We start from the raw sequence: 16,843 nt of genomic DNA on the forward strand, positions 1-16,843 counted from the left end.
GACGATTGATAAGGTTCCCCATGGTAAGCTCATGAAGAAAGTAAGGTGGTGTGGGACAGAAGGAAATTTGGTCGATTGGATAAGTAACTGGCTATCCCAGAAGACAGAGGGTGGTGGTGGTGGATGGAAAATTTTCAGACTGGAGACCAGTTACCAGCAGTGTACCACAAGGATCAGTGCTGGGTCCTCTGCTATTTGTGATTTTTATCAATGACTTGGAGGAGGGGGCTGAAGGATGTGTCAATAAATTTGCTGATGACACCAAGATTGTTGGAGTAGTGGATGAGGTGGAGGGCTGTTGTAGGCTGCAAAGAGACATTGATAGGATACAGAACTGGGCCGAAAAGTGGCTGATGGAGTTTAACCTTGATAAGTGCGAGGTGATTCATTTTGGTAGGACAAATTTGAATGCGGATTATCAGGTCAATGACAGGGTTCTGAGAAATGTGGAGGAACAGAGAGATCTTGGGGTTCATATCCACAGATCTCTGAAGGTTGCCACTCAAATGGATAGAGCCGTGAAGGCCTATAATGTGTTAGCGTTTATTAACAGGAGGTTTGACTTTAAGAGCTAGGGGGTTATGCCGCAACTGTACAGTACCTTGGTGAGACCACATTTGGAATACTGTGTGCAGTTCTGGTCACCTCACGATAAGAAGGATGTGGAAGCCTTGGAGAGAGTGCAGAGGAGATTTACCAGGATGCTGCCTGGTTTGGAGAGTAGGTCTTATGAGGAAAGGTTGAGGGAGCTGGGGCTTTTCTCTTTGGAGCAGAGGAGGATGAGAAGCGACTTAAGAGATTTATAAGATGATGAGAGGGATTGATAGAGTGGACGTGCAGAGAATATTTCCTTGGGTGGATGTAATTGTTAGTAGGGGGCATAACTATAAACGTTCATGGTGGAGATATAGGAGGGATGTCCGAGGTAGGTTCTTAACTCAGAGAGCGGTTGAGGTGTGGAATGGACTGCCTGCTTTGATAGTGGAGTTGGGCACTTTAGGAATTTTCAAGCGGTTATTGGATAAGCACATGGAGCACACCAGAATGATAGGAGTGGGATAGCTTGATCTTGGTTTCGGACAAAGCTTGGGACAACATTGAGGGCCGAAAGGCCTGAACTGTGCTTTGCTTTTCTAATGTTCCAAGAAGTCAGAGACAGCGGAAAGGAATGTTCAGATGGCTGGGCTGAAGAAGCTAGGAGTGGTGAAGCAATTAATTAATTTTAGAATGAGATCAGAAATGTTAAGTTATTGGAATTAAAAGGGACAAGGAACTAATCAGAACATACATACAAATTTTAAGACCAGGATTAAGCCATTTCGTCTCTCGAGCCTGCTCTGCAACTCTACATTCCAACCTTTTCTGATAATATTTCACCCCTTGTTTACCAAGCATTTTCCAGTTCTCATTAAAAAGATTCAGTGAATCTGCTTTCATTGTTTTTTTTTTGAGGAAATGCCAAAGACTCACTAGCCTGAGGGGAAAAAAAACTCCGCAGTTCTGTCTTAAAATGGGTGACCTCTTATTTTTAAACAGTGACTCCTGGCTCTAGATTCTCCCACAAGAGGAGACATCCTCTCTACATTCACTCTATCAAGATCCCTCAGGATCTTAGCAAGACACAGACGATCTTAGCAAGGGCAGGGGTGATAGTGGATCAGGACTTGATGTGGAATAGGGCATGAACAGACTATTAAATGAAATATAATTTACAGAAGGAGGATGGCCAGGAGAGCACTGGAATAGCTCATGAGTCTTTCAGCTGGGGTGAAGTGAAAGCATGGCAGCATTTATGTTGGGAGAGGATTATGGGATCATGTGGAGTCACTAGGACTAATTTCATCCAACTAGATCAAAGGATGGTGAGGTCAGTTATGCAGATATTTTCAAGTCTGTGCCTCTTGGGTTTTAAGAAACAAAGATGGGGGAACTTAGGATGGGAGATGGTGAATTTGGCTGGGGCAGGGTGAAAGAGCATAAGAGGTTAAGAGAACTGATGGCTAATCATGATAAATAGGAAGTCAAAGGCAGTTGTGTTTGAAAGCATAGATTTGAGGGAGTTTCCCCACTCCTCCCCTTTTAGAGACAAACACAGATGGAAGTGAGGTTGGATGAAGGTAGGTGTTTTGGGGTTTAGAGGGATACAATGAAATGGATGCAGCTGATCTTTCCAGAGATCTAGAGGGGGGCCTTTGAAGAAAAGGACGAGTTAGGCAGGAAAAGGGATATGAGAGAAGTTTAGAGAATGCAGAAGAGCAGTGAATTCAGAGATGGAGTGAAATGCCTTGATCGTCTCTTTGGAGAAATGTGAAGAGAGATTGGCAGCACGGTAACACAGTTGTTAGCACTGCTGCTCCACCGTACCAAGGACACGAGTTCAATTCTGGCCTTAGGTGCTGTCTGGAGTCTGCATGTTCTCCCAGTGTCTGTGTGGGTTTTCTTGGAGGGCTCTGGTTTCCTCCCACAATCCAAAGATGTGCAAGATGGGCTGATTGACCATTAATGTCAGGAGAATTAGCAGGATATATACACGAGTTCTGGGAATAGAGACTGGGTGGGATTGTTGTCAGAGCAAGCTTGATGGCCTCATTCTGCACTGTAGGGGCTCTATGAGTCTACGAGACACAAATGAACATTCATTCCAATGGATTCAAAGTTGGTGGTGGACAGAGAGTGTTACTTACATAGGTATGACAGACAGAATGAAATGTTAATTACAAATGGAGACCATTCATTATTTGACCACAGATAGAGATAAGTTGATATTTTTGTGCTGAGTAAAGTTGAGAGCTACTGGTATTGATTTTTGGTCTCCTCTTTCACCAAATGAGCACAAGATGTTTAAGGTGTGTAGAGAATGGTTGCCTAAAAATGGAAAAAAATCCTTGGTTTCAAGTTAAAAGGCAGAAGATTACAATCTGTGTGGCTTTTGTGAAAGAATAGCTGAAGGCAAATGTAAGTTAACAAGGTTCGATTACCTGCTGACGTCCTCAGAGTCTAAACCCGATTACCAGTGCAGGAATGATGTGGCTACGTGAACATGGGTTACGCCCCTATCAAAGAGGACACAATGTATGGCCTGGGTAAAACTGAAGCAGGATGCCAGTTAGATACAGTGGAAGGTTTGGATCATGAAAGTAGTTTACCAGAAAGATAAATTATTGGATGCATTTGAGACACAGTCATATTTTGAAAGACAGCATTCTGTGGGAGGAATACCCATAATGGGCTTTAACGGACTGTATAAAAGATTATAGAAATTCAGTTTGGAGACTCTTTGTTCAGTGTTCACATTTAAGTTTCTGAACTGTGCTAAGATCACACATGGGCAGGCTCCTGGTAGTAATTGGGGTTTGATTCTTAGAAGGAATTTTCTTTTGTAGCAGGTGTCTGCTGCCTTTAAAAAACTGTTGAGAGTACTCAATTCCAGCAGTCTTGATGACACAAATGGGACATTTTGTGGTGTCACAAAGGATGGGGACTCAGTGATTGTGACATTTCAAAGATTGGCCAATAATAGCCTTGGGCACCAGTACAGACAGAAGGCATGAAGATGAAAGCATATTTAGTAAATCTGGGTACCACAGCAGACAACACAATTGAAGTAGGTGAGTGAATCTCAGGAATGTCCAGAGAAGATTTTATAGCTCCTTCAGGTGTGACTCAGGGAATCATTATGTGAGACTGCTCAAAGCTGAGAAATAAGGCTCCCTAAGTGAACAATGACACAGTATTTGGAGGCTGAAGATGAAGAAAAAAGGAATTGTACGAGTTGCAAGATGCTTTTGTTAGTGCTGAATGTATCAGTCACAGAATGGTTTAACTGTGTGGTGTCTGATGGTAGATACACATGGAGATTGTGAAACAGATTGGCTAAAATGTTATCTAAGTTCACTCAGTAGTGAGGATCAAGATCAAGGAGACATGGTCAGGGAGTATGAGAGTTCTACTTGTTTAGGGTTCAGGGATTACAGTGAGGTCACAAAACAGGGCGAGTCCATGGAAAATAGCTGGAGTAAGCCACTTGATTAGTACAGATGTATTCTAACATTTACAGTTAAGCTTTCCACAAAAAAAAAGCACAAACAAAACTGGACATGGTGCATGACAAAGCAATTGTTTTTGGAAAGTCAGTTAACGTACAGTTTACCTAATCAGGGCATTATTGCATGTCTTAACAAAACCCAATGTTTTAAATCAGAATGTTAAAATGTATTAATGGGATTGGATGATAAGAAAAGCAAATTGTCTTAAAGCTGCACAGAAAATTTGCTTACTCTTTTTAGTCAAAGATTAAAAACTCTGCTGAAGGATGAAGGTGTGGTTGATAATGAGAATTCAAGGCTTAGAGATTTGTGAAAAATATGAATGATGTAACAAGCAAGGGCATCATTACATCCTTTTCTAAGCCTTACATTGACACGCAACTTTAATAAGGCAATTTTCACAAATTGAAAGTTGTGGGACAAATCCTGAAATATTTTCGTTTTATACTGTATGAATATGGCAAACAGATTGAGTCTATGGTTGTACATAGCAGAATCAAAGGGTAATTGTAAATAAGGTTGTGGAGAAATGGATAAAAACCAGACCTGGTGCACCAGCTAAGTTTCAAACTAATAAAGGGAGAACAATTTACTAATGATGAGTTTAAAGACTGACCACAGTGCAAGTCCTTACTGTGAAAGGAATCATGTAGTAGAGGAAATGCAAGATAAAAATCTTAGTCAATCAACCAAACTGCCCTTTCAGAGAGTCCGTGCAGACTTGATGGGTTGAATGACCTCCTTCTGCACTGTACGGATTTTATGATTCTACGAACTATACTGGCACAGGTAGTTTATGCAAAGAATTTACTTCAGATAGTTGGAGAGTATAATCCCCCATAAATTGCTCGATGGGAGGAATCCCAAAATATCTTCTGTTTTAGGCAATAGTCCCTGCTGTAGGAGGGGACTATGATTAGTTGCACTTTTCTGAACAACTGAATGCTTTATATGCAAGGAGAAGAGCTTTCACCAACAGCTAGGAAAACAGGAGAGAATTCTAAGGCATCTTGAGTCCATCCAAACGGACGTTAGTCTGTTACAAAGGAAGACAATAAGGAATAGAAAGGTCCTGGTAAGGTCATAGGCTGTGATACAAGACAGTGTTAATCAATATGATAATTAAACTATTAATTGCATTTCACTTTATAGTCCAAATGGAAATTCATTCTGGGTGCATTGTTCATTTGTTAAAATATTACTTATAAATGAATAACGAGAAAGGCCCTATCACAGAGGTCTAACTTTAATACAAGTATCCATTAAAAACCATCCTACTGTATTAAAATAAATCAGCAAGTCCCTCTTTGACAGCATATTCTCATATATACAAAGTCCTTGAGAGGAGGGCACAAATGAGTTCAGCAACTAATTTGTCCTACATCTAAAAGGACTGTTGCCCTTTTCCCTGAATACATCCTGTAGTAATAATACAGAAACAAAGGGTGATTCTCACTGTACATGACGTCTTACTTTCAAAATTCTTTGAAAATTCTTTCAAAATTCATCAGATAACCTTCAAGCCTGGTTCAGTAATCTCGGTACCCTTAAAGAATCTACTTTCCCCAAAACAACAGTACCAGGATCAACATTTGAAAAAAAGGTAGTACTCACTACAACTAAATGGGAAACTTTCATGATTCATTTTCATGACTCAGCAGGATTTGTATTTTCTTAATGTGTATAATCATGTACATCCCTTGGCCACCACATCTGTACAGTGTTCCCCACCTGCTCCCAATCAATATATTATCTACTCTGATATCTAGATATTAGTCAGTAACCTTTTCAATGTCCACATCATGAATCTTCACAGGCACAATATTAATTGGCTTTTTTGCAAGTCTATATCTAGTTCTTTCATCTTGTTTTTGATCAATTTCAGGGAATTGTCATCACACTATTTCACAAACTTCTCTGCTAAGTTCCTGTAATTTCCTTTGTGATCCCTCAGGTAATCAGCATACTTTAGGACTGTTCTGATTGACAACCATTTGTGTACAGGATGAAAAGCAAAAAGTATACAGCTTTGAGGAGATCCAGTATTTATTATTAAGGGTCTCAATTAAATCCCAGAAACTAACATCCATGTTGGGGTCCTGGTTCATTCTTCATGTTTAATTGTGAGTGATTACAAACTCTCAGGATTTCAGCAGTGATGGAATGCAATGAGGCTCTCTGTACCTCATATACTAAAGTGTTTTGCGATGAACGGGTAGACAATGCCGGACCAAACTAGAGTCCCAGGCTAGCTACACTGACTACCGCCAACTATGGCAAGGTCTGCAAGACATAACAGCCTACAAGATGGAGACATGTAAAATCGCTGGCTCCAATGCACTGCTCCCCGATGAGCTCAATGCATTCTATGCCCGTTTTGAGCAAGAGGTCAGTGAAAGCATGCCCTCCACCCTGGATGAGCCTGTATCTGGGGTTACCATTGCAGATGTCAGAGCAGCTTTCTTGAAGGTCAACTACGGAAAGCAACCGGCCCGGATGTGCACTCAGATCCTGTGCGGATCAGTTGGCGGAGGTATTCACAGACATCTTCAACCTCTCTTTACAACAATCTGAGGTCCCTATCTGCTTCAAGTAGGTGACCATCATCCGGTACCTAAGAAAAATCAAGCAGCTTACCTTAACAACTGTCGGCCAGTGGCTCTGACATCCATCATTATCAACTGCTTTGAAAGATTTGTCATGGCACAAATCAATTCCAGCCTCCTAGACTACCTGGATCCATACAGTTTGCCTACCACTGCAACAGGTCCACAGCAGATTCCATTTCCCTGGCCCTGCACTTAACACTGGAATGCCGAGGTAACAAGGACACTTATGTCAAACTCCTATTTATTGACTACAGCTCAGCCTTCAAGACTATTATTCTCATGAAACTCATCTCCAAATTCCGTGGCCTGGGTCTCAGCATCTCTGTCTGTGACTGGATCCTGAACTTCCTAACTCACAGTCCACAATCAGTAAGGATAGGCAACAACATCTCCTCCATGATCATCCCTCCACACTGGTGCCCCACAAGGCTGTGTTCTCAGCCCCTTACTATACTCCTTATACACCTATGACTGTGTGGCCAAATTCCCCTCCAATCTGATTTTCAAATTTGCTGATAACACCACTGTAGTGGGTCGGACCTCAAACAACGACGAGACAGAGTATAGGAATGAGAGAGAGAATCAGGTGAACTGGTGCGGCAACAATAATCTCTCCCTCAATGTCAACGAAACGATTGAGATTGTCATCGACTTCAGGAAGCATAAAGAACATGCCTCTGTCTACATCAATGGGGATGAAGTAGAAAGGATTGAGAACTTCCAAGTTTTACAGTGTCGAGGTCACCTCTGGTCCTTCAATGCCAACACTATCGTTAGGAAAGCTCACCAACACCTTTACCAGCCAGCATAATTAAGGACCCACGCACCTAGGACATTCTCTCTTCCACCTTCTTGCTTCGAGAAAAAGATACAAAAGATACAAATGTCTGAGATCACGTATCAACTGACTCAAGAACAGCTTCTTCCCTGCTACTGTCAGACTTTTGAATGGACTTACCTTGCATTAAGTTGATCTTTCTCTACACCCTAGCTATGACTGTACTACATTCTGCACTCTCTTGTTTCCTTCTCTATGAATGGTATGTTTGTCTGTATGACATGCAAGAAATAATACTTCCCACTGTATGATAATACATGTGACAATAATAAATCAAATGATAGCTTGGGAAATGAAATACAATAAAATCAACAGCTGGATGGTGGTAAGTGGAATGTTCATGATGCACAGGACAGGGCTATCACATCCAAAGACAAATTGTCTGAAGGACGTGGCTTCCAGAAAGGGTTCAGTGAATGGAGGGATGCAATCATTACGGGATTTGCAGGAAAAGCGACTCAAGTTTATATATTGGTTAAATGTTCAAGATAATGGCCAAGAAGTGAGGTCCATGAACTGGCAGAATGGGGTAAAAGAATAGAAATTAAATACAGTGCTAGTTCAAATAATGGGTCTGAGTGACAAGTGATAGAAAACGATGCGGTATTAGAGCAAAATTCGCCAATCACACAAGCAAGATCTTCCAGTCGTACTTCTGTAGTGCCAATAGCGGTTGCAACTTGAATAGATTACACAACAAACGGAGGATTATAGAATAGTCTGGACTTAGGACTAGATGCAGAAATGCTCATGACTGACGTTTTGGCAGCTGGCAACAAACTAGAATGCAAATTGATAAGAGACGAAAGGAAAAAGGAATTTATCGTAAAGAGGAATTTGGAGTTTATTCTTAAATACCAGATAGGAGCAGTCAGCTTTCAAGCACAGACAGTCTTATATAGAAAAGATTAAATCTGCACCTACTCTCTGAAACAGCAACGAACCTTGAACCTCCACATAACCCCATGCCTTTACCATGGCTAGTCCACTTAACCGGCACATCTTTGAACTGTGGGAGGAAACTGGAGCACCCAGAGGAAACACACCTAGACAAGGGGAGAATGTGCAAACTCCACACCCAAGGCCAAAATTGAACCTGGATCCCTGGTGCTGAGGCAGCAGTGCTAATCATTATGCCACCCTTGACTGGATAATAGTTTTGATATATTGGAAACAAGCACTATGGTGATGCACCATAAGATGTTTAAGGGTAAATAAAACATCAAAAAAATTTAATGTGTAGAAATGCATACTTTTAGGTTCCAACCTTGATCACCCAGCAAGATTTAAAAAAATATTTTTAGTGATGCCTTATGTCAATTTTCCTGATGAGTGCAAATGATTTCATAAAGTTTTAGATGGATGAAAATAGGAAATATTTCCCTTTAGCTTGGAAAGCTAAAAAAATTTTAACAAAACACTAACTCTTGTGTATGCAATCTCTTGAATATTTTTGGGAAAATTCTACATATAGGTGTACTGAAAACACTTCACTCATTGAACATTACATAGATAATCGTTCTTAATGGATAACATACAAGCTATAAAAAGTAGGAATAAAAAAGATTGATATACTAGCGTGAAACAAGTGTTAGGAAGGAAATCTCCAAGTTAAATGGACTGGTGAACGTCAATTATCTGATCAAAATGTTTGTATGAAGAGGCTATTGGGGATCCTAGAACAATCCTTTCTGTACATACAATATGAAACTTTTTTTTTGATTAGCTTCAAAATACTGTTGTGAGCATGAATTGTTAAAATCTTCTAATTGTATAAGTTAAGAGCAAGGATAAACAGCTGAAGGGCTTTCAGTATTTCAGCACATATAAAGGGACATTTATTGACACTGGGTAGTGAGTAGAATTAGGAGCTCTACACTTGTAATATTTCACTTTGTAAATAACAAAGTGAGTAAAGGTTTACTTCTGATCGCCTATTTCACCAAACGGTCATCAGATGTTAACATGAGGCAGACATATTTTGATCAAAATTTAAGTCTGAGGCATGGGACAAAGTTGATTTGCGGAGAGTGTGGAAACAGCTTGGATTATGAAAAGTGCCATGAACCAAAGTCAGCATTTCTTCCAACTCAAAGTGAGGAAGTTCACGACTGTTAGAAAATTTCATACATGCAAGAGAGACTATGACTTCCTGTTTCTGTATTATCTTGCCTGTCTCTTCCTCATTGCCTTTATATTCAAACTTGAAAATATTTTGAACATCAATGGTAAGTACAACTTTAAATGTTCACTGGCTGACATAAAATAGAATACAATGCAATAAAGATATTTTGTTGCAATTAAATCAAGGTTTCATGCCAAACCACTTTCTGGAATTGAAAGCAATAGATTAGGCATGAAAAGTTTCCTGTGGACCTTTGATCTAGCCCTTTCAGAATACAGCATCAATATGGCATCCAGAATTTGCTGGAGCATGGCATCTCAGTGTGCCTAGTTTATTGGATATTTCTCCTCTTGTCCATGCTGTTCAAAAAAAAAGCTGTGAGTGTTGCAAAGTGCTGGGCAAGTGAGCTGCTAATGGCACAACGAGATTAACGTTGGACCTGAGATCGACAGCATACATTCTCACCAAGAACAGGAGAAGAACAGATGGAGAAATGTGAATCAAGAATCGAATTAGGTGCAGGAAGAGAGGGAACAAAAGATTGGATTAAAAGTATGAAAGAAAAAAAAAAGTCTTTTGAAACATTACTGTCAGAAACTGTCAAGTAAATTGCTCCTACCCTTTCATTTTTCTACGAGGGTAGTATTGCAGGAGTACAAATCTCAACACTAAATTAATAACTGCCAGCCCTAGCTTTCAGTGGCAAATCTAATTTGTTTCAACAGCACACAGGCAACAATTTCCTGAATCTCAGAGCAATGTGACAGTGAGCTCCTGTTTTGGTGAGGCTTACAGTGGAGCGGTACAAATCATTCAGCAATTTGTGGAGATTTGCAGCTCTCAGGGCACTTCTTCCTTGGTTATTTACACAACAGGCAAATTAAACTCACTATTATTTTCCCAGTAATTTTTGGGCCAGATTCAGTATCTAAATTGTCTGTGCAGCTTAAACTGTTCAATATTAAATTGACAATTTGAGATTTATCAATAGTTGCATGAACTTTCACCTTCAATGAGATGATCTGATCGTGGCACTTTTTCACCCCTAAAGTTAAAAGTTCCACCCAATGTGTTATGAAAGGACAGTAAACACAGCTCATGATGATTTTCTATAAAGGTGCATGGATGTTCACATATAGGCCAAATGAGACACCACGTTTGTAAATTTTTCTCCTAAGAATATCCTTGTTTAGATCCCAAATTTCATTTCAGTGATGGTCACAATTGCATCAAAATATCTGGAAAATAAGAGGTCTTGTGGTACAGTGGGTAGCATTCCTGCCTCTGAGCCAGAAGTTATGGGTTCAAGTTTCATTCCAAGTCTTGATAGCCAAATCACCATACTCGACACAACTTGTAAATTCTTCTAACCTCCAATGGCAGGCAGTAAGAGCAGGAGAGATTCCTATTTTGCCAGTGATGAAAAGAAAATTTAAGCTTTTGCCAGCACTATTCATAGCCCTGGATCCTATAAAGGTGGATGTGCCAACTTGAACTCCTGCAGGGAAGTTGGGGGAGGCAGTGTTGATCAAATACATGCCAATGGCATGGGGTTCAATCCACATTCCGGATGGATTCGAGACCTTCTCCTTTGCCCTACCCATTGTAGAATGGTGGAGCTCATAGCATTGTGGGTTGGACCTGCTTCTGGAAGAGAAGTCAAGGAGAAAGTTCTAATGGATGAACAGTACAGATAATGTATTTTCCAATACAAAGGTTGCGAGACTCATTAACTTGCGAGCTAAATTATCTTTTTTACTGCACGTGATCCTTCGTGGTTTGTGGGCAGTGCAGACACAATGGGCTGAATGGCCTCCTCCTGCACTGTAGGGATTCTATAATTCTAAATGACCTGCTGCTTTGCACTAAAAGCTTATTCCCACCTCTCTGATGGAGACAAATGTGTTTAGCATGGAAAAAAAGTTAACTTAACCAAGATTGCATCATTTCTGCTCTCTCCTTTCCTGTCCTTGAAACAAAGTGCTCTGAACCAACATAAAAAAATCCCATAAGATTAAAACTCAGAACAGGTGCAAGTCTCCCAGGATGGATGGGCTAGTAACAGATTTCTCCATTCATCTCAGAATTTAAAAGAGCAACACTTAAGTGAACAAAGCAATCAATGATTTATCTTTTCTATGAGCCCCCAGAGATGTACACAATCGCTAATGAATGTGAGCACGAAGCCTGCTCTCAGGGCTCTGATATTTGTGTCTGCTGAAGCTTCTATTATGGTAATTTGGCACCTGAGGTATCCCTGTAATGCAAATCAACCAACAGCAGCAACAAACGCCTACTCATGTTTGGCTTTGCCATTAGTTCACTAGCACCACTCACGTCTACCACCTGCATATGAACTTACAACACAATGGGATGAGTACAGGCCAGCAACATGGCTCACTGCTGACACAAACAGACCTTTACATGATAATCAAAAACTTCATGGTTGGATTTGAATCAATTCAGTGCACACAAGTGCTTTAATGTCATTCCTAGTGCTGTTGAATTATTCTGAAATATAACCAGGGCGATTCCCCAAGTTTCCTACAGCATCACCACTGCAAACACTGCCCTTGATGCTTATTCAAGGGCATTGGCACAATTTCTTAACTGAAGCAAAAACTCCCTCTCATTTCAATTTCCTAGGGAAGTCCCTGAACTTGTAACAAGAACATAGTTTGGATAAATGTGGGCACCTCAATCTTGCCACTTCCTTGCTAAATACATCAATGCATTTTTATTTGACAACATTTAAAAGAACAAGTCAAATGTTCAACAACTTTGAAAAAACAAGTTAATTTATCATTAAAAATATCCAAATATGATTAGTTTAAAACTTCCCCAGGAAAAAGGAATGTCATGTTTAATGCCCAATGAACATAAGAACATAAGAACATAAGAAATAGGAGCAGGAGTAGGCCATCTAGCCCTTCGAGCCTGCCCCGCCATTCAATAAGATCATGGCTGATCTGTTGTGGCTCAGTTCCACTTTCCCGCCCTCTCCCCATAACCCTTAATCCCTTCTCTTATCAAGAACCCATCAACCCGCTTCTTAAAAATATTTAGCGAGGCAGCCTCCACCACTTCAACGGGCAGAGAATTCCAGAGATTCACCACCCTTTGAGTGAAGAAGTTCCTCCTCAACTCCGTTCTAAACCGCCTCCCCTTTATCTTGAGGCTGTGCCCCCTAGTCCTACTGTCTTTTTTGAGCGGGAAGAGTCTCTCCACCTCTATCCTATCCATCCCATTCATCATCTTATACGTCTCAATGAGATCTCCCCTCATTCTTCTAAACTCTAACGAGTACAAGCCTAGTTTATTCAGCCTCTCCTCATAGCTCAACCCCCTCAACTCCGGTATCAGCCTAGTAAACTTCCTCTGCACTCCCTCCAGGGCCAAAATATCCTTGCGCAGGTGCGGTGCCCAAAACTGCACACAGTACTCCAGCTGCGGCCTCACCAATGCCCTATACAGCTGCAGCAAGACCTCCCTACTTTTATATTCAATCCCCCTCGCTATGAAGGCCAGCATCCCATTCGCCTTCCTGACCACCTGCTGCACCTGCAAGCTGGGTTTTTGCGACTCATGCACAAGGACCCCGAGGTCCCTCTGCACCGTCGCCTGCTGCAGTTTTTCGCCACGTAAGTAATAGTCCTTCCTACCATTCTTCCTACCAAAGTGGACCACCTCACACTTGCCAACATTAAATTCCATTTGCCATTTCCTGGCCCATTCGCCCAGCCTATCTAGATCCTTCTGCAGACTCTCCACACCCTCCGCACAATTTGCCTTTCCCCCAATCTTGGTGTCATCAGCAAATTTCGACACCCTGCACTCGGTTCCCTCCTCCAGATCATCTATATAAATGGTAAATAGCTGAGGCCCCAGCACCGACCCCTGGGGCACCCCATTAGTCACCAACCGCCAATCCGAATAGCACCCATTGACCCCCACTCTCTGCCTCCTATTTGACAACCAATCCTCTATCCACGCTAACACCCTACCCCCAACTCCATGTCCCCTGACCTTCTGCAATAACCTCTTGTGAGGTACCTTGTCAAACGCCTTCTGAAAATCCAGAAAGACCACATCCACCGGCTCTCCTCTATCCACTGCCCTAGGCACATCCTCATAGAACTCCAGTAAATTTGTCAGACACGACTTCCCTTTAATGAAACCATGTTGCGTCCGCCCTATCAAGCAATTCCCTTCAACTTGCTTAGCAAAGCACACATTCAATACATAACAACTACATTAATATTTATAGTGTATGCCAAAATGTTACTTACTACGAAATGATTGTTCACAAACATCATAGCCATCAGCACTTTGTTTCCAGGAATCAGTTGCATCGATACTCACTGTTGGAGAACCATTTTTGACTGTCACTTTATAGGAGGAGGAGCCATACAGTGTGCTATTATTGCAGCGCCACCACAAAGTTGTAACTTCTGCATCACACTCGAACATTTTTAATGGTTGCTCCTTGTTGTAAGAATCAAGGCCAAGACATGTTTTACTGCCAATATTGAACAGCCGATGCTCAGACACCCACTTCCATTGCTGAAACTGTTCTTGTGGATTGCAATTTTCCATAGTCATTCTCGAAGGACCTACTTGGAGGCATTTTTTTGTAGCTTGATGCTGGATGGCAAAGATGCCATCACCTTAGGAATGAAATAAAGGACAAAAAACATGACACACAACATAATTTAAGCACTCTCTCACCTCACGCATGAGGAACAAAGATACAAATAATTAATACAATTAATTGGTCTAACTGACCAAGGCATAAACTTTCAAACTGGCATCCACAAGATCAAATTTTAAATATATGTTTTTCATTGGCAGCAGGATGTGCTTGATACAGTCTTTCATGAGTTAAGATTGACAGATTGCGCACTAGAAAAAGTGTAATGAGAGTGGAGGAACAAACCAAGCAATCTATTGTTGACCACTGAGTTATGCAAAAGGATGATTAATATCTGGCCATTAAATTTAGTTAGACTTCACACCCCCCGCCACCCCAAAATTAATGCCAAGAGTTGCAAGCATGGCAGGCACTATTTTACTTCTGCTTTTCGCTAGATGACACACTTCACTCTGAAAAATCCCATTAGTTATTCTGAAACTCTGATTTTAAAATTAAAGTTTTCATGGGTGAACATGGGTGCTGTGATTACATAAAAGAAAAAACATTTAACATTCAAATAACAAAATACAAAGTAAAAGGTCACCAGGCGATTTGAAGAGTCTTCATTTAAGTGATTTCCCATTAGCATGGAGTGTGAAAAATAAAAATTAATTATCTGAATCAGTAAATTTCACACCATGTTGTTATACAATGTTTAATGCAAAAGGATTTATAAAAAGCTATTGCTGTGCTAAATGGAAAAGTCAGTGAACAGTAATTTCATTTGCAAGTGAAGAATAAAACAGCAACCATGGTGTTTCAGAATGGATCGATACAGGACCCACATTTTGTATGCTTACTAATAATTTGATGAAACAAACAATTACAGAATTATTTTTTAAGCCAATATAAATCATAGAACCCTACAGTGCAGAAAGAGGCCCTTTGGCCCATCGAGTCTACACCTAACACAATCCCACCCGGGCCCTACCCCCATAGCCCTACATATTATACCCACTAATCCCTCTAATCTACGCATCCCTGGACACTAAGGGGAAATTTCTTAGCATGGCCAATCAACCTAACCCGCACATCTTTGGTCTGTGGGAGGAAACTGGAGTACCCGGAGGAAACCCACGTATACACGAGGAGAAAGTGCAAACTCCACAGAGACAGTGACCCGAGCTGGGAATCGAACCCAGGACCCTGGAGCTGTGAAGCAGCAGTGCTAACCACTGTGTTAAAGTAAAGTAAAGGCAGCAGAAAGTAAGGCAGCACTGACAAAATTGCTTTTCCTAACACATTACAAAGTAGGTTCATAGCAGTCTACTACATCCCTGTGCATGAACGATTTGTGCAACATTCAGGATTGGACTAAGTGGCAAGTAATATTCATGCCAGACACTGATCTTCAGGAGAGAATCTAACCACCTCTCTTTGACATTCAATGGCATTATCATCATTGAATCCCCACTATCAACATCCTGCAGGTTGCCATTGACCAGAAATTGAACTGGCCAGCCATTTAAATATAGTGGGCCGCAGGAGTAGGTCAGAGGCTGTGAGTTCTGTGATGAGTAACTCACCGACCCACTCCTCAAAGCTTGTCCACCATCTATATGGCACAAGTCAGGAGTGTGATAGAATATTCTCCACGTGCCTGAACGAGTGAAACATCAGCAACACTCAAGAAGCTCAACACCACCCAGAACAAAGCAGCCCACCTGACTGGCACCCAATCCACAAACTTCTACATTCATTCCCTCCACCAATGCACAATAGAAGCAACAGCCATTGCAGCAACTCACTTAGGACACTTCAACTGCACTTTCCAAACTTGCTACCTCTACCACCTAGAAAGATAAGGGCAGCAGCTCCATGGGAACACCAACACTTCCCTCTCCAAGTTACACACCATCCTGCCTTGGAACTATAATCACTGTTCCTTCACCACCATTTCATCAAAATTCTGGAACCTCCTTCCTAACAACATTGTGATATTTCAATGCTGCACATGAACACAGGCTGCCAAGAACTTACTTTGCAAAGTGTTTGGAAAAATACTTTTGTCAGTGCTTCCTTGCCTATATTGACTTTAAAAAGTATGCTGTCATTTAGTTTTTCATCAAGTTATTGGTAAGCATAGAAATATTTACGTGGGTTCTGTATTAATAATTCAGTACTTCATTCTATTGTACACTATGTTTGCTGCTTTATTCTTCACCTGTCAATGAAATTACTTTTCACTGAATTTTCTATTCAGCACAACAATAGCTACTACTGCAGAAAAAAAGCTGCGTGAAGATACACTTAAGAAAGGAGCACCTTCTGAAGAGCAATTAGGGATAGGCAATAAATGCTGGTATAGCCAGCAACACCCTCAGCCCATGAATAAAGAAAACAAACCGAGATTTATATCAATTCAGGAAAATGGCAACCCTGATTAAATGCACCCCGCTCGACAGACACTATGTTATTTGATTTTATCAACTAAAGAGAGGTTTCTGGAATGTTGTACTTTGAACAGCAGCTTAACTCAGCAACAGGACACCTGTAACTCCAATGTGTCGGCTGATATTCAGTGGGAATGAA

At 41.0% G+C, this 16,843-nt stretch overlaps 1 protein-coding gene across 1 annotated transcript in view; it reads right to left on the bottom strand.

The window, feature by feature from the left end:
• ly75 (lymphocyte antigen 75) overlaps nucleotides 1–16,843 on the bottom strand; it is a 142,949-nt gene that overhangs the window by 125,269 nt on the left and 837 nt on the right. Inside the window, exon 2 of the mRNA XM_080199145.1 lies at nucleotides 13,908–14,285. Within this exon, the coding sequence (XP_080055271.1) occupies nucleotides 13,908–14,285 (378 nt within the window). The remainder of the gene's footprint in view (nucleotides 1–13,907; nucleotides 14,286–16,843) is intronic.

This window comes from Carcharhinus amblyrhynchos, chromosome 11 (genome assembly GCF_965287045.1).
Source record: "Carcharhinus amblyrhynchos chromosome 11, sCarAmb.v2.hapA, whole genome shotgun sequence".
NCBI classification, from domain to species: domain Eukaryota; kingdom Metazoa; phylum Chordata; class Chondrichthyes; order Carcharhiniformes; family Carcharhinidae; genus Carcharhinus; species Carcharhinus amblyrhynchos.